The 24,271-nt window shown below is 47.5% G+C and overlaps 1 protein-coding gene across 1 annotated transcript in view; it reads left to right on the forward strand.

The window, feature by feature from the left end:
• Positions 1-24,271, forward strand: part of AFF3 (AF4/FMR2 family member 3) — a 525,087-nt gene that overhangs the window by 243,552 nt on the left and 257,264 nt on the right. Inside the window, exon 4 of the mRNA XM_030570361.1 lies at positions 7,821-7,865. Within this exon, the coding sequence (XP_030426221.1) occupies positions 7,821-7,865 (45 nt within the window). The remainder of the gene's footprint in view (positions 1-7,820; positions 7,866-24,271) is intronic.

The raw sequence follows: 24,271 nt of genomic DNA on the forward strand, positions 1-24,271 counted from the left end.
ACCAAGGCCAGATACAGGATGGGGATAACCCCAGATCATGCCCGTCGGCGCTTCAGAACCCAAAAATGGAAACCAGAGGTGTCATTTCCCAAACACGCCTACTACATTGCAAAAAACTATGAGGCCTGGTTAACAGGAAACAACATTCAAACCTTGGAAGAAGTGAACCTCCTCATACAAATGGAGCAGTTCTTGGATGGTGTTCCTGAAGACATCACACGGTACATACAAGATAGAAATCCCAAAACTATCGCTGAGGCGGGGGAGATTGGAGCCAAATGGATGGAACTGGCAGAAAGCAAAAAAGCTACTGTCAAGGGGAACGATTACCCCAGGGGGCACACAGACCATAAACCCTACAACCGAGGACAGCCAAAGACCCTCCATACCACCCAAGTAAAGCCACAGATACCCTACTCTTCAACCTCACCAGTCTCCAGTAACTCACCTCGGCCCAGTGACCCATCAGATGGAAGATGCTTTAAGTGTAATGAACCGGGACATATCAAGGCCAACTGTCCCAAAAACACCATGCGAGTGCAATTCATTACACCACCATCACACCAAAGATCCCCAGGCCCGGATGCCTCTCAAATACCCTTGGAGCGAAGGGAAAATTTGAGAGTGGGCGGAAGGAAGGTTACTGCGTGGAGAGACACGGGGGCACAAGTGTCAGCTATCCACCAATCCTTCGTTGACCCCAAATTCATCAACCCAAAGGCCAAAGTTACAATTTACCCCTTCATGTCACAAGCTGTAGACTTGCCTACAGCTCAACTGCCTGTCCAGTACAAAGGCTGGTCAGGAATGTGGACTTTTGCAGTCTATGACAATTATCCTATCCCCATGCTACTGGGGGAAGACTTGGCCAACCAGGTGAGGCGGGCCAAGAGAGTGGGAATGGTTACACGTAGCCAAACCAGGCAAGCTTCCAGACCCATTCCTGTTCCTGAGCCGTCCACAGAGGCCCCGTCTGTGTTACCAGAGACCCAAACAGAGGTAGTGGACCCGGATTCCATGCCTACCACTGAAACAGCCACAGCACCTCCAGTCCCAGGCCCGGAACTGGAACAGCAACCAGCACCAGCAAGTGCAACCACATCTTCAAACTCAACGCCAGAGGGCGCCAGCGAACCAGAACTGGCAGAAGCACATGACAGCCATACCCAAAAGGCTCAGCCAGAGCCTGAAATACCCTCAGGTGCACCAGCGGAGAGCGGTTCACCAGCAACGGAAACAACCCCATCACCTACATCGCTTCCAGAGGGACCAAGCCCAAGTCCACAGTCTGAGGAAGAACTGGTGACCCCAGCCTCAAGGGAACAGTTCCAGGCTGAGCAGGAAGCAGATGACAGCCTTCAGAAAGCGTGGGCGGCGGCACGGAGCACCCCACCGCCTCTCAGCTCTTCTAATCGATCCCGGTTTGTTATAGACCAAGGACTTTTATACAAGGAAATTCTTTCTGGTGGACACCGGGAAGAATGGCAGCCGCAAAAACAGTTGGTGGTTCCAACTAAGTACCGGGAGAAGCTCTTAAGCTTAGCCCATGATCATCCCAGTGGCCATGCTGGGGTGAACCGAACCAAGGACCGGTTGGGGAAGTCCTTCCACTGGGAGGGGATGGGCAAGGACGTTGCCAAGTATGTCCGGTCTTGTGAGGTATGCCAAAGAGTGGGAAAGCCTCAAGACCAGGTCAAGGCCCCTCTCCAGCCACTCCCCATAATTGAGGTCCCATTTCAGCGAGTAGCTGTGGATATTCTGGGCCCTTTCCCAAAAAAGACGCCCAGAGGAAAGCAGTACGTACTGACTTTAGTGGACTTTGCTACCCGATGGCCAGAAGCAGTAGCTCTAGGCAACACCAGGGCTAACACTGTGTGCCTGGCCCTAACAGACATCTTTGCCAGGGTAGGTTGGCCCTCTGACATCCTTACAGATTCAGGGTCTAATTTCCTGGCAGGGACCATGGAAAAACTGTGGGAAACTCATGGGGTGAATCACTCGGTTGCCACCCCGTACCACCATCAAACCAATGGCCTGGTGGAAAGGTTCAATGGAACTTTGGGGGCCATGATAAGAAAATTCATCAACGAATTCTCCAATAATTGGGACCTAGTGTTGCAGCAGTTGCTGTTTGCCTACAGGGCTGTACCACATCCCAGTTTAGGGTTTTCACCATTTGAACTTGTGTATGGTCACGAGGTTAAGGGGCCATTACAGTTGGTGAAGCAGCAATGGGAGGGGTTTACGCCTTCTCCAGGAACTAACATTCTGGACTTTGTAAGCAACCTACAAAGCACCCTCCGACACTCTTTAGCCCTTGCTAGAGAGAACCTAAAGGATGCTCAAGAAGAGCAAAAGGCCTGGTATGACAGACATGCCAGAGAACGTTCCTTCAAGGTAGGAGACCAGGTTATGGTCTTGAAGGCGCAACAGGCCCATAAGATGGAAGCATCATGGGAAGGGCCATTCACGGTCCAAGAGCGCCTGGGAGCTGTAAACTACCTCATAGCATTTCCCAATTCCTCACTAAAGCCTAAAGTGTACCATGTTAATTCTCTCAAGCCTTTCTATTCCAGAGACTTACAGGTTTGTCAGTTTACAGTCCAGGGAGATGATGCTGAGTGGCCTGACGGTGTCTACTACGACGAAAAAAAAGACGGTGGCGTGGAAGAGGTGAACCTCTCAACCACCCTGGAACGTCTGCAGCGGCAACAAATCAAGGAGCTGTGCACTAGCTTCGCCCCATTGTTCTCAGCCACCCCAGGACGGACTGAACGAGCATACCACTCCATTGATACAGGTAATGCTCACCCAATCAGAACCCCACCCTACCGGGTGTCTCCTCATGCCCAAGCTGCTATAGAACGGGAGATCCAGAACATGCTACAGATGGGTATAATCCGCTCATCTACCAGTGCATGGGCATCTCCAGTGGTTCTGGTACCCAAACCAGATGGGGAAATACGCTTCTGCGTGGACTACCGTAAGCTAAATGCTGTAACTCGTCCGGACAACTATCCAATGCCACGTACCGATGAGCTATTGGAGAAGTTGGGACGTGCCCAGTTCATCTCTACAATAGACTTAACCAAGGGGTACTGGCAAGTACCGCTAGATGAACCTGCCAAGGAGAGGTCAGCATTCGTCACCCATACGGGGGTGTATGAATTCAATGTCCTTCCTTTCGGCCTTCGAAATGCACCCGCCACCTTCCAGAGGCTGGTAGACGGTCTACTAGCTGGACTGGGAGAATTTGCAGTTGCCTACCTCGATGATGTGGCCATTTTTTCAGACTCCTGGCCCGAACACCTACTCCACCTGGAAAAGGTCTTTGAGCGCATCAGGCAGGCAGGACTAACTGTTAAGGCCAAAAAGTGTCAAATAGGCCAAAACAGAGTGACTTACCTGGGGCACCAGGTGGGTCGAGGAACCATAAACCCCCTACAGGCCAAAGTGGATGCTATCCAAAAGTGGCCTGTCCCAAGGTCAAAGAAACAGGTCCAATCCTTCTTAGGCTTGGCCGGATACTACAGGCGATTTGTACCACACTACAGCCAAATCGCTGCCCCATTGACCGACCTGACCAGAAAGACCCAGCCAAATGCCGTTAAGTGGACTGATGAGTGTCAAAAAGCCTTTACCCAGCTTAAGGCAACGCTCATGTCGGACCCTGTGCTCAGGGCCCCGGACTTTGACAAGCCATTCCTAGTAACCACGGATGCATCTGAGCGTGGTATAGGAGCAGTGCTCATGCAGGAAGCAACAGATCACAACTTCCATCCTGTCGTGTTTCTCAGCAAGAAACTGTCTGAGAGGGAAAGTCACTGGTCAGTCAGTGAAAAGGAATGCTATGCCATTGTGTACGCCCTGGAAAAGCTACGCCCATATGTTTGGGGACGGCGGTTCCAACTACAAACTGACCATGCTGCACTAAAGTGGCTTCATACTGCCAAGGGGAACAACAAGAAACTTCTTCGTTGGAGTTTAGCTCTCCAAGATTTTGATTTTGAAATTCAACACATCACAGGAGCTTCTAACAAAGTTGCTGATGCACTCTCCCGTGACAGTTTCCCAGAATCCAGTAGTTAAAAAGTGTTCTTAAAATGTAAAAGTCTGTTAGTTATATACTTAGTAGTATATGTAAAGGTGCATGTGTTGTATTAATCTGTTTATTTTCAAGTTCTAGAAGGAAATTGCCGCCAGTGAGCTTCCCCACTGTCTGCAATTTGGGGGGCGTGTCATAAACAGATAGCTAAGGGTTAATGTCTCTTTCACCTGAAACACCTGACCAGAGAACCAATCAGGAAACTGGATTTTTTCAACTTGGGGTGGAGGGAATTGTGTCTCTGAGTCTTTTGTCTGCTTGCCTGCTGTCTCTGAGCTTTGGAGAAGTAGTTCTATTTTCTAGTCTTCTGTTTCTAAGTGTAAGGACAAAGAGATCAGATAGTAAGTTCTATGGTTTCTTTTCTTTGGTATTTGCATGAATGTAAGTGCTGAAGTGCTTTGATTTGTATTCTTTTTGAATAAGGCTGTTTATTCAATATTCTTTTAAGCAATTGACCCTGTGTTGTATCATCTTAATACAGAGAGAACATTTGTATTTTTTCTTTCTTTTTTATATAAAGTTTTCTTTTAAGACCTGTTGGAGTTTTTCTTTACTTCAGGGAAATTAAGTCTGTACTCACCAGGGAATTGGTGGGAGGAAGAAATCAGGGGAAAGCTGTGTGTTGGATTGCTAGCCTGATTTTGCATTTCCTCTGGGTGAAGAGGAAAGTGCTTTTGTTCCAGGATTGGGAACGGAGAGGGGGACTCACTCTGCGTAGTTTCACAGAGCTTGTGTCTGTGTATCTCTCCAGGAGCACCTGGAGGGGGGAAGGGAATCAGGATTATTTCCCTTTGTTGTGAGACTCAAGGGATTTGGGTCTTGTGGTCCCCAGGGAAGGTTTCAGGGGGACCAGAGTGCCCCAAAACACTCTAATTTTTTGGGTGGTGGCAGCAGTACCAGGTCCAAGCTGGTAACTAAGCTTGGAGGTTTTCATGCTAACCCCCATATTTTGGACGCTAAGGTCCAGAATCTGGGAATAAGGTTATGTCAGGGCTATTTGCAATTGACTGTAGTTCCTTTTAACCAGTGATTTGTCAAATATGAATAATTCTTGAAAGGCGCTAATTCTTGAAAGGCGCACCCCGTTCTTCTTCTGTTGAAGTCAATGGCATAACTCCTATTGACTTTTAAGATGACAAACTGTATTACAGCAAAAGAGTTAAAGACAATTAATTTATTTAATAACCAAGGGCCATATTCAGGAAAAATTTTCAGGACTGCTGACAATAAAAGACTCATGAGTTCCCATAACCTGGCATGAAATAACAGCCACAAAAAATTATGAAACATAAATTATTCTCTGCTTGCATATGTCTGCCTTAATTCTGACTTTGCTACCCCCTTAGACTTCCAGAGCATATTAATTCAAACGCTCCCTCCACTCTGTCAGGAAGCACACGATCATGGTTATTGTATTAAGATCTGCACATAGCATGGTCTTCCAGGAGAACCATGGTATTAACATACAGGAGTAGGGCAAACGGTATTTTGCTAGCTATACCATGTAAGCATGAAAAGCATAGATTTTAAAAAATGGCTAGTAATTTTAGGTGCCTAAATTGAGACATTTTAGAGGGATCTGATTTTCAGAGGGCAGGTGCACAGCAGTTCAGAAGATCAGGCATGTATCTCAAATTGGACACCTGAACATTTAGGCATCCAGAATCACTAATCACCTTCAAAGATGTGGGCCAGAATTCCTAGCTCACTTCAAAAGGAATTTATTAATAACAATAAATAGAAATTTATTTTTTCTCCCATTGTTAAGAGTCAGGGCCAGATTCTCCCATCTGCTAAGTTCACTGTGTTCTGCATAAGCAGAAATCATTTAATTTAGTGGATTCTGCAGTGTAAAGTGAATTTAAACGTTTAGAGACATCCTCCTCATCCCCTGGAAAGTTCCCCCTGTTTAGCAGGAATCTCTAAGTCATGTAAAGTTGGCAGAGGCAGCTATACTGCCTCCTGCACCTGCTTCCCCGCTCGTCCATGCTGCCTGCTTTAGCAAAGCTGCACTGCACAGCATAAGGAAGGAAGAGGGTATGTTGGGGCAGAGATGGGAGACGGGGTTGGGTCAAGGGAGGGGATGGGGATAGCAGAGTGAGATTCCACTGCACCTCATTCTCCGCAGGTTTCAATGAATCTTAGGCACATGCTTAAAGTTAAACGTACTTGAATGTTTTGCTGAATAGGGATGGGCTTAAGGACCTGTATACAGAGGCGGATTAGGAGTTTATGGGGCCTTGTGAGGCCCCTCCACACCCCTTCTGTCTGCAGTTCACCCCCACCCCCACCCCGCCTGCTGCTCCTGACAGGGAGTGGGGTCAGGTGCTGGAGCTTTCCCCGCTCCCCAGCAGGAGCATCGGGTGGACAAAGCGGGACAAGCCCCCATGCCCTGACTCTGCTGGCAGGTGGAGTGGGGCAATCCCTTGTGCCTCAATCCCGCTCCTCGGCAGGAGTGCCGGGTGGGCGGAGTGGGTTGGGGCCTGCCTGTTTTTCAGGCTCCCCAAATTGGCCAGGGCCCCTGGGCATGGGCCCCATTAGCCCAGTGGCTAATCCACCACTGTCTGTATAGGTAACTCCTCACAACTGTGAGTAAAGTGTTCACTATGGTTAAGTCTATGCTGCAGGGTAAGCCCAGGGTACAAACTCAGGTTCAAGCCTAACCCCTTTTCCATCTACACACAAATTGTACTTATCCAGGGCTCAGACCAGGGTCCCAGGACCCCACAAGGGTGGAGGATCCCAGCCTGAGTCAAGCCGGGACCCATGGTTCAAGCCCTATTGCTTTGCAGTGTAGACTCAGTCCCACTGAACTCATACTCTGAGAGTCCGTCAAAAGTATCCCACAATCCCATGGTCTGACTTTCTTTGTCCTCTGGACATCACGTTTGGTGGACAGTCAAGTTTTCTCACACTGTACTGTGAACAAAGGGCTAAAACAACCACTTTTTGGGAGGGCATTAGAAAGTCTGGAATATGGATCGTTGCACTTGGGTCTGCATAATGCAGTGTTGACACTGGAGTCCCAGGTTGGGATCCATGGTTCAACAGTTCCTAACCAGGGGTTACAAATGAGTGTAGATGCTCATGCCCTCGGTTACAAACCCAGGGTCTGCTAACTCAAGTTGAACTAACCCTGGGCTTACATTGCACTGTAGACATACCCTGAGTGGTCCTGTTAGACCTCTTATTTACCCACTGAACACAGCTCCAGTTTAAACACTTGATTCATGAAAGTTTCTGTAGTCAATAATGGGCCTAATCCTTATGGAAACAAAACTATCCTGGGCAGCCAATGGGAGTTTTACCTACAAGAAGGAGCCAGTCTGTTGTTGTTAATTTATTGTAAATAAATTCATAGTAAATATATTAGGTCTGTGTATATACAGTAAATATTTTACCTGTATGTATAACTTATACTCAAAGTGAAATGAACCACACCTAAAGTAAATGCAGCCAGAATCTTATAGATGAAATAAAAATATATTGTGGTCATTCATTTAAAGAATAAACATTTAAAAAAATGTATTTTTGTACAGAAAAAGTGTGAAATTTTTTTTAGTTTAACACACCACCAGTATTCTGATGCTAGAAACAATTGACATTGACTTGAAAATGTACCCAAATCTTGACTATATATCTCATGTAGCCACATATCCTCAAACCAGCCATTTGTTATTTCTTACTTTAAAAGTATTTTCCTCTTTGTTTACAGGAGAGTGGAACAGGAGATAACACCTGTATTGAAGAAATTTTGCGGGTAGGAACTGTTATTATTTCATTAAATTTTCCCTAAAGAAGGAAAGAGAAAGTTTAGATAGAATTCCTACTTTAGTACCGGTTTACTTTTTTAGATGTCACCTTTCTAGAAAACATATAAAACATGTAAAAACAACCTCTTGTGCACTGGATTTCACTGTTGCTGACTAACCATACATTCACCAGGAAGCAGACAATGGGACTGTAATTTATAAGTACGTTTCACGTTTACCAGTGATGAAATGTGTGTGTTACCATTAATCATGACTGTCAAAAAACTTAACTTGGCGGGGTAGAGGGTATCCACGAGGGTCTTTTTCTACTTGGATTTAATTAAAATCCATTGTATGGTTGTGTTATTAATGTCATTATGTCTATTATAAAATCACAACATACAATATTGGCAAAGTTATTTCCATATTTTGTCATCACTATATTTCTTTATCACTTTTATCACAATAATTTCTAGTTGCATTCATGGAGTAAATTAATTCACTTCTGGACTCATCTAGGCTTGAATATACTTTGATTTTGGATATTTTCTTAAGTAGGCAAACTTAAAAGCAGCATGTGATTTTTCCATATATATTTAACTCCTATTTTATGGGTTCTCTTTTTAAAGTGGTCATCTAGTAATTTACATTTTCTTGAAAGCTGATATTGTACTGAATAAAGCACCAAGACAAATTAGACCAGATGGCATGCCAAAATCTCAGTAAAAACACCTTTATTTTAGTGTGTTTCTACCTCTTGAACATTGTATATGCACTTCTTTTGGAACGGTTTAAGAATTACAGAATTTGGGTTAAAATTGTACAGTGCATAATTTATTAAATATATCTTTTAATTCTCAGCCTGGACAAATAATTTTTAGAAGATTGATTATGATGGATTTCTTAACTGTATTGGCAGAGCTTTTTCTTAGCTACCATTTATAGAGTAGGCTTTTCGGAGATTGAAATGCATATTATGTAATTCTATAGCCTTGTTCTCTGTTGCCTTGTTACAAATTAGGTAGCAAATCATAAACACTTTTTTACATTTTCAGTATGCACTGGGTGGTGGCTGTCAGTCTAATTCACCCACTTTCATAGGTTTTTTTATGCAGGAAAATTACAGTTGCAGTTTTTAATCTCAGCCTTGTTTAATTTTTAAGGAGAAGAGTGTAGATAGCATGATTGGTTTAGAAATATAGAGGAAGACATGGTCCCTTTCATAAGGAGCTACACAGACTTATAAGATAATAGAGTTGAGACCCAAAGTACTCTGGATAATGAGGGATTAGAAGGTGCAGTCTCAAAATGGTAAAGACAGCTTCTCTCTCTCTCTTCCCTCCACCCCCTTAATTTCACATTCCCCTGGAGAATTAGTGTTGAAAAGCTTCATAGTAAAATGCATTTTAAGGAGGAATTTGCTCACAAATGATTTCATTTTGGATTTAAGAGGGGAAAAATCCACCATAAGCAATTTTCCCCATGATCTCTTGCTTCCTTCCCCCAGGTCATGATGTTAGATGTAACTACATCTTCCTCCAAAGAAGGGGTGCTTGGGAAAGAAAACACTTAAGGGCAAATTCAGTGCCCTGCCAGAGTAACCAGCTCAGGAGCTGGACAGACGCAATCTGGAGTAATTTTCCTCTTTCCGGTCCACAGAGCTATTCCACAGAAGCCACTGCCACCCAAACACCCACACAGCACAAGAATCTTGGACTCACCCATACACTGTCACCTCCCTTTCTTACACATTGGCATGCTGGGAGCCACTGTGAAGCTGAGCAATGCGAACATGACTTGCAGTGCCCACTGAAATCTTCACATACACACATACAAACACACCTATTGGCACAGTGGATCTGCACCAATGCTGCTACCAGGGGACCTTCTGCAGTTTGGAGTCTAAGGCAGGATTTTCCTCTTAGCATGTGAACACAAAAACTAAAGTTCTCTGCTGTTCTGATACTGCACATTGTAACATTCCTAAGCTGCAGGATTCATCTGCCCAAAACCACATTCCATAACCATCCTCATTTGAATAGGATCATCTACTTATGGGAACCAAATGTAACTTTAATTTTTATTTAAAATGAAAAGACTATAAAATGGCCATTGCTGATGTTGTCAGAACAACTATACTGAAGCAAACAATTAGGGCTTCATATACGCTAATAAGGAGTTTGTTTGCATACTGACTAATTAAGAGGTTATTAAGAGGTTCTCTTGCTTTCATTTCTTCATCATTCTTGTTTCTTCCTGAAGTTTTGACCCCGAACCAAAATCACCCCAGTGTAACCTAACAGACTTCAATAAAGTTACACTGGGCACCTTATCCTCAACCTTCTTGTGACGGTTTTCAGGGTATTCAGGACTGTGAGTCACCTTGTTACCCCTTTTGCCCCCAGCTAGAAGGAGTTTTTCTTGTGGTAGCTGGAGGTCAGCTCTGTGACACTGCCAGTCCTTCAGCCACTCAAGCACTTTCCTCTGGGCTTATGCCAACCCTTTCTTCACCTTGCAGGTTAATAATCGGTGCACCTCAATCCCCAACCCCCTCCTTGAATTGTTTCCCAGTGATATCCAGTCTCTGACACTGACTACTCACAGAAATTCCAGATCCTCTGCACGCAAAGGTGCAGTGTATATCAATTTACAATTTTTACCTCAAACCACCACTCCTGTAAACCACACGGCACTTGTGAGCTCTGAAGATCAAACAAAAGTAGGTTTATTTAAGAAAGAATAAAGATTTAACTAGAAACGAGAGAGTGGTGGAAACACGTGATTACAATGCAAAAAACAAACAAACATAAAATGTGAACCTGAGTGACACACTTATTAATAGTTACCTTTCCTATGCAATAAAGTAGATTTTCCCCCAAAGGGTCAATCTTTTGGAGAACTGTCTGGTTTTGGACAAACCAGGATCCAAGCATTCATGAATGTGCCTCCTGCCCCTCCGCTCCTCAAGGGGTTTCCTTAGTGAATGGAGTGTCCTTCCCCTCACTCTGTTACACTGAAAACAGCCCTTTGTTTATATTCATAGATAGGGTGGATCCCTGTCTTGTTGTAAAGTTTCTTTTTTACCTTTAAGTGGTATTGATTGTTTGTCATTCCTGCTGATGGTTTCCCATACAAAATCACAATACTGCACAAGCTAAACACCAGCTAAACATCAGCCAGACAGGACAGTGTGACAACTCTCCCTTGCCCAAATAGGCCATTACTGACATTCTGGTGACTAATCTTTACTTTTTATTCCAAGTCCATAAAGCCCCACGTTTATTTGAATTCATAGATTATTCCTTAATTATTACCTGTACATACATCTCACAGTGGTTATGAATGTTGACAAGTTATGAGCTTTCTGTAGATACCTTACACATTACTCTCTATGGGTAAGTATCGTGCAAGACCTGTTTGGTGTAATGAGTTTGTCAGGTCTGGATCGGGGAACCCTTTGCCAAGCAATCTCTGTGACATGCTTCTTCATCCTATTTACTCAATTTTCAGCCCACCTACTCAGGTTTAAGGACCCTGAAACACAGTGTTTAGGCGATAAATAGAGAGTCCTTAATCCTGACCAGGCATGCTGAAAATTCAGTAAATAAACTGAAATTGATTTGAGTTGAGGAGATGAAACAACCAATATAAACAAAAGCTGCACAGCTCAAAAGGCAAACTTCTCAACTACTCTTCATGGATGTCTAGTTGGCAGAACAGGCTCAATATAGCTAAAATAGAGCCTCTCCCCAAACTCTTCCCTCACACCTTCTTTCTCAACCATTGTGGACAATATCATTATCCTGCTTGTCACTCCGGCCCATAATCTAGGCATCTTCTTCAGCTCAGACCTCTCTCTGTTTTGAAACCCAGGCTGTATCTAAATCTTGCAGATTCTTTCTGCATAATCTCTCTGAGACACAGCCTTTCCTATCCATCCCCACAGCTAAAACGCTCATCATCTTGCATCTCGATTACTGCAACCTCCATTCTTCTGGCATTGACAAGTGCAGTCTTGTTCCACTCCTATCCATTCAGAATGCTGCTGCTGCTACAAAGCGCATTTTCATAGCCTCTCACTTTGCCCATGTCAGCCCTTTCTATGCATTCCTCTACTGGCTCCCCTTCTCCATTGTATCAAACATAAGCTAGTTGTCTTCACTTTCAGTAATGATACGTATATATATCAATATCTTTCTAAACATGGAAGGGGAGAGAGAAAGAGAGATGATACTCATTTTGTAATTTGCCAGAATCCTAACTTTATCAGCTACTTTCCACCAAAGCCTTTCATTATACTGGACAGACAAATCAGATATAGCATTGATTTATTGGATTTCGGAAACAGGTTTTTTTTTAAGCAATGCTGTTTCAATATTTTGTTTGAGCCCACATAATACAACAAAGATTTGCCTTGTTTCAGAACATGGACAGCTCTTGTGCAGATGAATAGGGATGGGAGAAAGCTCAAGGAGCAACAGTTCTTGTGCTCCCCTGAGTATAACAGCTGCTTCTGGCTAGCCACCCAACAGGAATGGTTGGGAGGTGGAGCTACAGTCCAGTCTCCCTTCTTCTTGTGCAGGACAGCAGTAGCGGGAAGGACGTGCTGCAGCTGCAGCCCATTAAGGAATGTAGCACCCCATCAAGAGGGGTCCCCTAGTATACCTGGAGTTGCAGAAATCATTCTTCCTTCTTGAGGCACAGTACCTCCCAGGGCCCCTATTAGGGGGCAGCATTCCTTAACCTGCCCTGTTGATGGGTCAGTGCTTTACAACATGAACTGAGCTTTTAGTTTGCACTGACAGTGCCCAAGACTAGTAAACCTTGTGCTGTCTTGAATTTTTGAATATACATAGGCAAGGAGGAATGTGGTGGTTAAAGTTTTAAATTATTTTATATGTTTTATCCAAACCTATGAGATCTGCATAGAGTTTGTAATTCCACAAATCAGACTGCACAACTGTCATAAACAGATAGCTAAGGGTTAATGTCTCTTACACCTGGAAAGAGGTAACCTGAAGCACCTGACCAGAGGACCAATCAGGAAACCAGACTTTTTCAGGTCTGGGTGGAGGGAAGTTTGTGTCTGAGTTCTTTGTCTTGTGGCTATCTCTCTCTCGGCTATGAGAGGATCTCTGTTTCCTGCTTTTCTAATCTTCTGTTTCCCAGTTGTAAGTACAAAAGATCAGATAGTGATTTATATGTTTTTTTTGTATTTACATGGTATAGTTGCTGGAGTGCTTTGAATTGTATTCTTTTTGAATAAGGCTGTTTATTCATATTTCTTTTAAGCAATTGACCCTGTATTTGTCACCTTAATACAGAGAGACCATTTTTTATGTATTTTTCTTTCTTTTTACATAAAGCTTTCTTTTTAAGACCCGTTGGAGTTTTTCTTTAGTGGGGAACTCCAGGGAATTGAGTCTGTGCTCACCAGGGAATTGGTGGGAGGAAGAAGTCAGGGGGAAATCTGTGTGTGTTAGATTTACTAGCCTGACTTTGCATTCCCTCTGGGTGAGGGGGGAAGAGAGATTAGCTCTCGGTACTTCTGTTTTCCAAGGCTGGAAACGGGGAGGGTGGAATCCCTCTGTTTAGATTCACGGAGCTTGCTTCTGTGTGTCTCTCCAGGAACACCTGGAGGGGGGAAAGGAAAAGGTTTATTTCCCTTTGTTGTGAGACTCAAGGGATTTGGGTCTTGGGGTCCCCAGGGAAGGTTTGGGGGGACCAGAGTGCCCCAAAACACTCTAATTTTTTGGGTGGTGGCAGCTTTACCAGGTCCAAGCTGGTAACTAAGCTTGGAGGTTTTCATGCTAACCCCCATATTTTGGACGCTAAGGTCCAAATCTGGGACTAGGTTATGACATGAGTGGCAGCGTTTGTGGGAAAGATAGAATCCAGAAGCCAGTAGGAATATTATATTTTTCTTTTCTCTGCTAGGGGCTTTTAAGCAGAGAGGAACGGTTTGGTTTTAAAAGGAACCAGAGAGATTTTTTTTTCTCTGCTCTCTCTTGCAGTTTCTGGCTTGCATATTAAGCAAGGAACCATTAAGCTGTGACAAACAGGTCTTTTGTCAGACAATAGCACTCCCATTAGGAGGCAAATACCAGCACTATACACATGCAAATAAAGTGGTTTTTCTGGTTTACTTTACATTGAAAAGATTAGCTAGAGGAAGAAAGGGAAAAAGGCACTGTTGCTAGGCTGACCCCAGGAGGCAACAGAGCCTGCAGTTCAGACAATAAACAGCAGAGGGCACCCCAACACAAGAAAACAGGAACCATGCCTACCAAGACAAAAATGGAGGCTGAAGAACAAATCAAAGACGCCAAGCACAGGCGAGAGATGGAAAAAAACAAACAGGAACTAGAAATAAAACAAAAAGAGATGAAGATGAAAGAAAGAGAAGAACAGATCAAACAGGCAGCCCATAAAAAAGAACAAGAAGCCAAAAATGCAGCCCACCACAGAAAACTAGAAGAAGAAGAGGTGGCCCACCGCCGAGACATGGAAAAACAACAAAAAGAAAGTGAAGAGAAGGAAAAACAGAGAAAACATGAACTGGACTTAGCGCAAGCTGGGCTGCATGCGCCAGCCAATCCTAACAACCCTTCGCCAATTATGGTTCCACATCACAGGAAATTTCCCACCTACAAGGCAGGTGATGACACCAAGGCCTTCTTGGAAAATTTTGAAAGAGCCTGTCTTGGGTACCGCATCTCTGAAGACCAGTACATGGTAAAATTGAGGCCACAGCTCAGTGGACCTTTAGGAGAGGTGGCAGCTGAAATGCCTAAGGAGAACATGAACGACTATAAACTTTTTCAAACCAAGGCCAGATACAGAATGGGGATAACCCCGGATCATGCCCGTCGGCGTTTCAGAACCCAAAAGTGGAAACCAGATGTGTCATTTCCTAAACACGCCTACTACGTTCGGAAAAATTATAAGGCCTGGATATCAGGACACAATGTTAAATCCTTGGAAGAACTGCACCTCCTCATACAAATGGAGCAGTTCTTGGATGGTGTTCCTAAGGACATTACACGGTACATACAAGATGGAAAACCCAAAAATCTCACCGAGGCGGGGGAGATTGGAGCCAGATGGATGGAAGTGGCAGAAAGCAAGAAAGCTACTGTCAAGGGGAACGAATACCCCAGAGGGCACACCGACCATAAACCTTACAACCGAGGTCAGCCAAAAACCCCACCTACAACCCAAGTAAAGCCACAGACACACTATTCTTCCACCTCACCAGTTTCCAGTAACTCACCTCGACCCAGTGACCCAGCAGATGGAAGATGCTTTAAGTGTAATGAACTGGGACATATCAAGGCCAACTCTCCAAAGAACGCCATCCGAGTGCAGTTCATTACACCACCATCACCCAAAAGATCCCCAGGCCCAGATGCCTCTCAAATACCCTTGAAGCGGAGGGAAAATTTGAGAGTGGGCGGAAAGAAGGTTACTGCGTGGAGAGACACGGGGGCACAAGTGTCAGCTATCCACCAATCCTTCGTAGACCCCAAATTCATCAACCCAAAGGCCCAAGTGACAATTTACTCCTTCATGTCACAAGCTGTAGACTTGCCTACAGCTGAACTGCCTGTCCAGTGCAAAGGCTGGTCAGGAATGTGGACTTTTGCAGTCTATGACAATTATCCTATCCCCATGCTACTGGGGAAAGACTTGGCCAACCAGATGAAGCGGGCCAAGCGAGTGGGAATGGTTACACGTAGCCAAACCAGGCAAGCTTCCAGACCCATACCTGTTCCTGAGCCGTCCACAGACACCCCGTCTGTGTTACCAGAGACCCAGACAGAGGTAGTGGACCCGGATTCAATGCCAACCACTGAAACAGCCACAGCGCCTCCAGTCCCAGGCCCGGAACTGGAACAACACCCAGCACCAGCAAGTGCAACCACATCTTCAAACTCAACGCCAGAGGGCGCCAGCGAGCCAAAACTGGCAGAAGCAACAGACAGCCATACCCAAAAGGCTCAGCCAGAGCCTGAAATACTCTCAGGTGCACCAGCGGAGAGCGGTTCACCAGCAACGGAATCACCTACATCGCTTCCAGAGGGACCAAGCCCAAGTCCACAGTCTGAGGAGGAACTGGTGACCCCAGCCTCAAGGGAACAGTTCCAGACGGAGCAGGAAGCAGATGACAGCCTTCAGAAAGCTTGGGCGGTGGCACAGAGCACCCCACCGTCTCTCAGCTCTTCTAATCGATCCCGGTTTGTTATAGACCAAGGACTTTTATACAAGGAGATTCTTTCTGGTGGACACCGGGAAGAATGGCAGCCGCAAAAACAGTTGGTGGTTCCAACTAAGTACCGGGGGAAGCTCTTAAGCTTAGCCCATGATCATCCCAGTGGCCATGCTGGGGTGAACAGAACCAAGGACCGGTTAGGGAAGTCCTTCCACTGGGAGGGGATGGGCAAGGACATTGCCAAGTATGTCCGATCTTGTGAGGTATGCCAAAGAGTGGGAAAACCCCAAGACCAGGTCAAGGCCCCTCTCCAGCCACTCCCCATAATTGAGGTCCCATTTCAGTGAGTATCTGTGGATATTCTGGGTCCTTTCCCAAAAAGGACGCCCAGAGGAAAGCAGTACGTACTGACTTTTGTGAACTTTGCTACCCGATGGCCGGAAGCAGTAGCTCTAGGCAACACCAGGGCTAACACTGTGTGCCTGGCCCTAACAGACATTTTTGCCAGGGTAGGTTGGCCCTCCGACATCCTTACTGATTCAGGATCTAATTTCCTGGCAGGGACCATGCAAAAACTGTGGGAAACTCATGGGGTGAACCACTTGGTTGCCACCCCGTACCACCATCAAACCAATGGCCTGGTGGAAAGGTTTAATGGAACTTTGGGGGCCATGATACGTAAATTTGTCAACGAACACTCCAATAATTGGGACCTAGTGTTGCAGCAGTTGCTGTTTGCCTACAGGGCTGTACCACATCCCAGTTTAGGGTTTTCACCGTTTGAACTTGTGTATGGTCACGAGGTTAAGGGGCCATTACAGTTGGTGAAGCAGCAATGGGAGGGGTTTACGCCTTCTCCAGGGACTAACATTCTTGACTTTGTAAGCAACCTACAAAGCACCCTCCGACACTCCTTAGCCCTTGCTAAAGAGAACCTAAAGGATGCTCAGGAAGAGCAAAAGGCCTGGTATGACAGACATGCCAGAGAACGTTCCTTCAAGGTAGGAGACCAGTTTATGGTCTTGAAGGCACAACAGGCCCATAAGATGAAAGCATCATGGGAAGGGCCATTCACGGTCCAAGACCGCCTGGGAACTGTAAACTACCTCATAGCATTTCCCAATTCCTCACTAAAGCCCAGAGTGTACCATGTTAATTCTCTCAAGCCTTTCTATTCCAGAGACTTACAGGTTTGTCAGTTTACAGTCCAGGGAGATGATGCTGAGTGGCCTGACGGTGTCTACTACGACGGGAAAAAAGACGGTGGCGTGGAAGAGGTGAACCTCTCAACCACTCTGGAACGTCTGCAGCGGCGACAAATCAAGGAGTCGTGCACTAGCTTCGCCCCATTGTTCTCAGCCACCCCAGGACGGACTGAACGGGCATACCACTCCATTGACACAGGTAATGCTCACCCCATTAGAACCCCACCGTACCGGGTGTCTCCTCATGCCCAAGCTGCTATAGAACGGGAGATCCAGAACATGCTACAGATGGGTATAATCCGCTCATCTACCAGTGCATGGGCATCTCCAGTGGTTCTGGTACCCAAACCAGATGGAGAAATGCGCTTTTGTGTGAACTACCTTAAGCTAAATGCGGTAACTCGTCCGGACAACTATCCAATGCCACGCATCAATGAGCTGTTGGAGAAGTTGGGACGTGCCCAGTTCATCTCTACAATAGACTTAACCAAGGGGTACTGGCAAGTACCGCTAGATGAACCTGCCAAGGAGAGGTCAGCATTCGTCACCCATGCGGGGGTGTATGAATTTAATGTCCTTCCTTTCGGGCTGCGAAATGCACCCACCACCTTCCAAAGGCTGGTAGATGGTCTACTAGCAGGACTGGGAAAATATGCAGTTGCCTACCTCGATGATGTGGCCATTTTTTCAGACTCCTGGCCCAAACACCTACTACACCTGGAAAAGGTCTTTGAGCGCATCAGGCAGGCCGGACTAACTGTTAGGGCCAAAAAGTGTCAAATAGGCCAAAACAAAGTGACTTACCTGGGGCACCAGGTGGGTTGAGAAACCATAAACCCCCTACAGGCCAAGGTGGATGCTATCCAAAAGTGGCCTGTCCCAAGGTCAAAGAAACAGGTCCAATCCTTCTTAGGCTTGGCCGGGTAGTACAAGCAATTTGTACCACACTACAGCCAAATCGCTGCCCCACTGACCGACCTAACCAAAAACACCCAGCCAAATGCAGTTAAGTGGACTGATGAGTGTCAAAAGGCCCTTACCCAGCTTAAGGCGACGCTCATGTCTGACCATGTACTCAGGGCCCCGGACTTTGACAAGCCATTCCTAGTAACCATGGATGCATCTGAGCATGGTATAGGAGCAGTTCTCATGCAGGAAGCAACGGATCACAACTTCCATCCTGTCGTGTTTCTCAGCAAGAAACTGTCTGAGAGGGAAAGTCACTGGTCAGTCAGTGAAAAGGAATGCTATGCCATTGTGTACGCTCTGGAAAAGCTACGCCCATATGTTTGGGGACGGCAGTTCCAGCTACAAACTGACCATGCTGCACTAAAGTGGCTTCATACTGCCAAGGGGAACAACAAGAAACTTCATCGTTGGAGTTTAGCTCTCCAAGATTTTGAAATTCAACACATCTCAGGAGCTTCTAACAAAGTAGCTGATGCACTCTCCCGTGAGAGTTTCCCCGAATCCAGTAGTTAAAAAGCGTTCTTAAAAAGTAGAAGTCTGTTAGTTATATACTTAGTGGTATATGTAAAGGTGCATGTGTTGTATTAATCTGGTTATTTTAAAGTTCTAGGAGGAAATCGCCGCCAGTGAGCTTCCCCACTGTCTGCAGTTTGGGGGGCGTGTCATAAACAGATAGCTAAGTGTTAATGTCTCTTACACCTGGAAAGAGGTAACCTGAAGCACCTGACCAGAGGACCAATCAGGAAACCAAACTTTTTCAGGTCTAGGTGGAGGGAAGTTTGTGTCTGAGTTCTTTGTCTTGTGGCTCTCTCTCTCTCGGCTATGAGAGGATCTTTGTTTCCTGCCTTTCTAATCTTCTGTTTCCCAGTTGTAAGTACAAAAGATCAGATAGTGATTTATATGTTTTTTTTGTATTTACATGGTATAGTTGCTGGAGTGCTTTGAATTGTATTCTTTTTGAATAAGGCTGTTTATTCATATTTCTTTTAAGCAATTGACCCTGTACTTGTCACCTTAATACAGAGAGACCATTTTTTATGTATTTTTCTTTCTTTTTACATAAAACTTTCTTTTTAAGACCTGTTGGAGTTTTTCTTTAGTGGGGAACTACAGGGAATTGAGTCTGTGCTCACCAGGAAATTGGTGGGAGGAAGAAGTCAGGGGGAAATCTGTGTGTGTTAGATTTACTAGCCTGACTTTGCATTCCCTCTGGGTGAGGGGGGAAGAGAGATTAGCTCTCAGTACTTCTGTTTTCCAAGGCTGGAAACAGGGAGGGTGGAATCCCTCTGTTTAGATTCACGGAGCTTGCTTCTGTGTGTCTCTCCAGGAACACCTGGAGGGGGGAAGGGAAAAGGTTTATTTCCCTTTGTTGTGAGACTCAAGGGATTTGGGTCTTGGGGTCCCCAGGGAAGGTTTAGGGGGACCAGAGTGCCCCAAAACACTCTAATTTTTTGGGTGGTGGCAGCTTTACTAGGTCCAAGCTGGTAACTAAGCTTGGAGGTTTTCATGCTAACCCCCATATTTTGGACACTAAGGTCCAAATCTGGGACTAGGTTTATGGTAACAACAACTTAGGAAGTCTGTACCTGAAGGCCACAAAAATGGTGCACAACTGCAGGGATTCATGTGGGTATTTAAATTGCCACAGGAACCCCTTTAGAGGTTCAAAGTAATGCAAAGACTTCTGCTGAGATTATAAGCCCTGCAAGGGACATCTAAGATCTGCAAGAATCCTAGTCCTGATCTTACTTCATCCACCAATTTACATCAACTACATCAAAGTATAATGGCTGTACCAGAAGCATCATGTTTTCACCCACAAGGAGGCTATACAAACGTTTGAGTCTACAGCTAGGGAAACTTCAAGCCTTCTTAGAGTATTGTAGTTATGGAAAGCAAATGTTTGCCAGTTTGTACATTCTAAGTGAAGGGCAAAGTTTTAAAAAACACAATCAAAAGCGTGGAAAACCATAGTTAAGGATGTGTGCAGAATCTTAACTCTGTCCCTCTGTGTCCTTACTACCTCAGTATTCCTCAGAACTCCCTACAGCCATCCTGCAAAGTTTCTCAGCATAAACCATAGTCTGTCTAAGCGAGAGTCATAGTATCCCTTTGGTTGATTCTGGTTGACTTTGATTAGTCTGTGTTGTACTGGACGTTTCGTATTGAGTGCTGGAATTTTGGGTAAAAGTGTATTTTGCTGTAGCATCTACTTAAAACTGGAGTAATAGTAGTGAATAAGACCCTATTTCTCCATTAATTTTACTGTTGTCACCCACATCTGATATATCGGAAGCTAGAGTTCTTCTTCGAGTGATTGCTCACATCCATTCCAGTTAGGTGTGCGTGCCGTGCGTGCACGCTCGTCGGAAACTTTTTACCCTAGCAACTCCAGTGGGCCGGCAGGTCGCCCCCTAGAGTGGCGCCGCCATGGCGCTCAATATATACCCCTGCCGGCCCACCCGCTCCTCAGTTCCTTCTTACCGCTGTGTCGGTCATTGGAACTGTGGAGCGCGGCATTGCTGTCCTCCACGTCCCTAGCTCTCCTTGTTACTACCGTTGTTACTACACTTGTTAGTTAGTCGTTAATATAGTTAGTTAATTAGTTGTAGTGTAAATAGTATTTGTATATAGTTGTTCGCCGGTCTGGGCTGTAGCCCTTCCCGGCACCCGGCACCGGGCTCATGCCTGGTTCGCCGGGCTTTAAGCAATGTGCGGCCTGTAAAAAGCCTATGCCAACCAGCGACCCTCACGACGCGTGTCTAAAGTGCCTGGGGGAATCGCACAGGTCGGACAAGTGCCGCATTTGCAAGGCTTTTAAGCCCAGAACAAAGAAGGAGAGAGACCAGAGACTCAGGACTCTCCTAATGGAAGCGGCACTTGACCCAGCAGCTTCGCAGGCCGTGATCTCTACGCCGGCACCGGATCGCGCCGGCACCGGAAAGACTCCCCGGCACCGACCTCCCCCGGCACCGGGTGCAGAAACGAGACCATCAACGTCTGCTACTCCAGCCAGGCAGACTCGAATGGAGCGCCCGGCATCGATATCTGCCGCGGCACTACCGGCACCGTCGACTCTGGGCCCGGTGGGTCCGTCGAGTCCGGTACCGCCAAGCTCCCCCATAAGAGCTGGGGTTGAGCTATTGGTCCCATCCACTCCGGAGACCTTCGCTTCGGCACGGGACCTTATCGCCCTGACGGAGTCGACTCAGCCGCCACCCCCGGTACCTCCGGTGCAGGTAGCATCTAGGGGCAAGCCCATGATGACGGCACCGTCTCGGGGCTCACGCTCATGATCGAGGTCCCGATACCACGGTCGCTCGAGATCCCGCCGCCGCTCGCAGTCCCGGCTCCGCTCCCCTCGGCAGTGCCGGTCGCACTCGCAGCACCGATCGACCTCCAGACGGTCACGGTCTGACTCCAGCCGTCGATACCGGCACCATGACTCTAGGAGCCCGTCTCGCCGTCACTCACCGCGCCGGTCGACCTCCCGGCACCGAGCTGGTGGCAGGTCCCGGTCCCGGTCGACCTCCCGGCACCACGTCGGTGGCAGGTCCCGGTCCCGATCCCGGCACCGAAGCAGCGGCCGGCACCGGTCCAGATCCTGGCACCGAGACAGAACCCAGTCCCGATCCCAGCACTGCCATGATTCCCGGTACCGATCCCCGGCACCGAGAAGATCTTCGGTGCCGGACCGCGGAGACTCTTATCAGCCGCGGTCGGCCCCGCCATGGCCTTCTAGACAGCCGTCGGTGTCATCCCAAGCAGACAGCGTGTATGCGCTGGGCACCGACAGACAGGCGGCGCTATTCCAGGATCCTCCGCAACAGGACCACGGTCCGCAGCAGTGGGGGTTTTGGACACCCTGGGCGTACCATCAAGCCCAGGGCCCCCAACAGCTTCCTGCTAGGCCTGCAACGGCGGAGCACAGGGTGCCAGAGGCTTCGTTGTCTTGCCCCCCTCCCTCCCCTGATGGAGAGGAAGGTTCGAAGCAGCAGGATCCTGGTCTTGCTCCTGAGACAGAGGCGAGGGCAGAGGGGGACCCCCCACTGGACACTTTCTTGCCAGGGGTCTCCTCATCCTCCTCCCCCGACAAAGCGGTGGCTGGCACTTCCTCCAGTAGCCCTCCTCCGCTAGATCTCAGGGCGCACCAAGACCTCCTTAGGCGAGTAGCACAGAATCTGAGCTTGCAAGCCGAGGAGGTCTCTGAGATCGAGGACCCCATCGTCACCATCCTCTCATCCGATGCTCCCACCAGGGTCGCCCTACCCTTCATTAGGACAATCCAGGCCAACGCCAATACAATCTGGCAGTCACCGGCCTCCATCCCCCCTACGGCGAGGGGCGTCGAGAGGAAGTACATGGCCCCCTCCAAGGTCTACGAGTACCTCCACGTTCACCCGACACCGTGTTCCCTGGTGGTGCAGTCGGTGAACGAGAGGGAGCGCCACGGGCAGGAAGCCCCAGCCCCCAAATCCAAGGAGGCCAGGCGTATGGACCTCCTCGGCCGCAAGGTCTATTCGGCTGGGGCCCTTCAGCTCAGGGTTTCAAATCAGCAAGCCCTCCTTAGCAGATATGCTTTTAACTCATGGGTGGCAGCGGACAAGTTCAAAGAGCTGCTACCACAGGAGGCCCGTCAGGAATTTGCGGCCATTCTGGATGAGGGCAAGAAGGTTGCACGAACCTCGTTACAGGCCTCTTTGGACGCTGCAGACTCGGCTGCCTGCACCCTCACCTTGGGGGTAACGATGCGCCGCATCTCCTGGCTTCAGGTTTCTGGCCTTCCGCCGGAGCTCCAATACACCATCCAGGACCTCCCGTTCGAAGGCCAGGGCCTATTTTCAGAAAAGACAGACCCCAGACTGAAAAGTCTTAAAGACAATCGGGTCATTATGCGCTCCCTCGGGATGCACACGCCAGGAACGCAGGGCAGACCCTTCCGGCCACAGCAGCAACAGCTGCGTAGGCCATACCCCCGGTTCCGCCAATGGCAGGACCTTAATAGGCGCCGCGGCAGGAATGGAAGGCGTAGACATTCGGGGAACCAAGGGGGGCAGAATCAAAGCTCCTCCAAGCCCCCGCCTGGGCCCAAGCCTTCGTTTTGAAGGTGCGCCCGAGGGCGCAATAACAGTTTCCCCCACGGATCCTTCCCCCCCGTTTTCCAACCGCCTTTCGTTTTTCCTCCCGGCGTGGACCCAAATAACATCGGACCGCTGGGTCTTACGCACGGTGCAGACGGGATACCGCCTGCAGTTTATATCATTTCCTCCTTCCCGCCCCCCTTCCTTGTCCCTCTTCAGGGACCCCTCTCACGAGCAATTCCTCCGGCAGGAGGTACAGACGCTCCTCAACAAAGGAGCTATAGAGGCGGTTCCGGAAAACAAGAAAGGCAAGGGGTTTTATTCCCGCTACTTTCTGATCCCCAAGGCCAAGGGAGGCCTCAGGCCTATCCTCGACCTGCGAGAGCTCAACAAGTACCTAGTGAAGTTGAAGTTCCACATGGTTTCCCTGGGGACCATTATCCCATCCCTGGATCCGGGAGACTGGTATGCCGCCCTCGACATGCAGGACGCTTATTTTCACATTGCCATTTGGCCACACCACAGACGTTTCCTTCAATTCGTGGTGGGCTGCCTTCACTACCAATTTGCAGTCCTCCCATTTGGCCTTTCTACGGCTCCGAGGGTTTTCACAAAATGCATGGCTGTCGTTGTGGCACATCTTCGGCGCAGCCGTATCCACGTGTTCCCTTACCTAGACGATTGGTTAATTCGGGGCACGTCAGAGCTGCAGGTTTGCAGCCACGTCCGCAGGATCACCGGCCTGTTTGCTACCTTGGGCCTCATGATCAACGCAGACAAGTCCACCCTGCTCCCCACGCAGAGGGTGGAGTTCATCGGCGCCGTCCTGGACTCCACCGTGGCCAGGGCTCTTCTGCCGTTACCAAGGTTCCAGGCGTTGTCGGCGATCGTTCAGCGATTGCGGGCAGCCCCCTTAACATCAATACGGACATGTCTAACCCTGTTAG

Source organism: Gopherus evgoodei, chromosome 1 (genome assembly GCF_007399415.2).
Source record: "Gopherus evgoodei ecotype Sinaloan lineage chromosome 1, rGopEvg1_v1.p, whole genome shotgun sequence".
NCBI lineage: Eukaryota > Metazoa > Chordata > Testudines > Testudinidae > Gopherus > Gopherus evgoodei.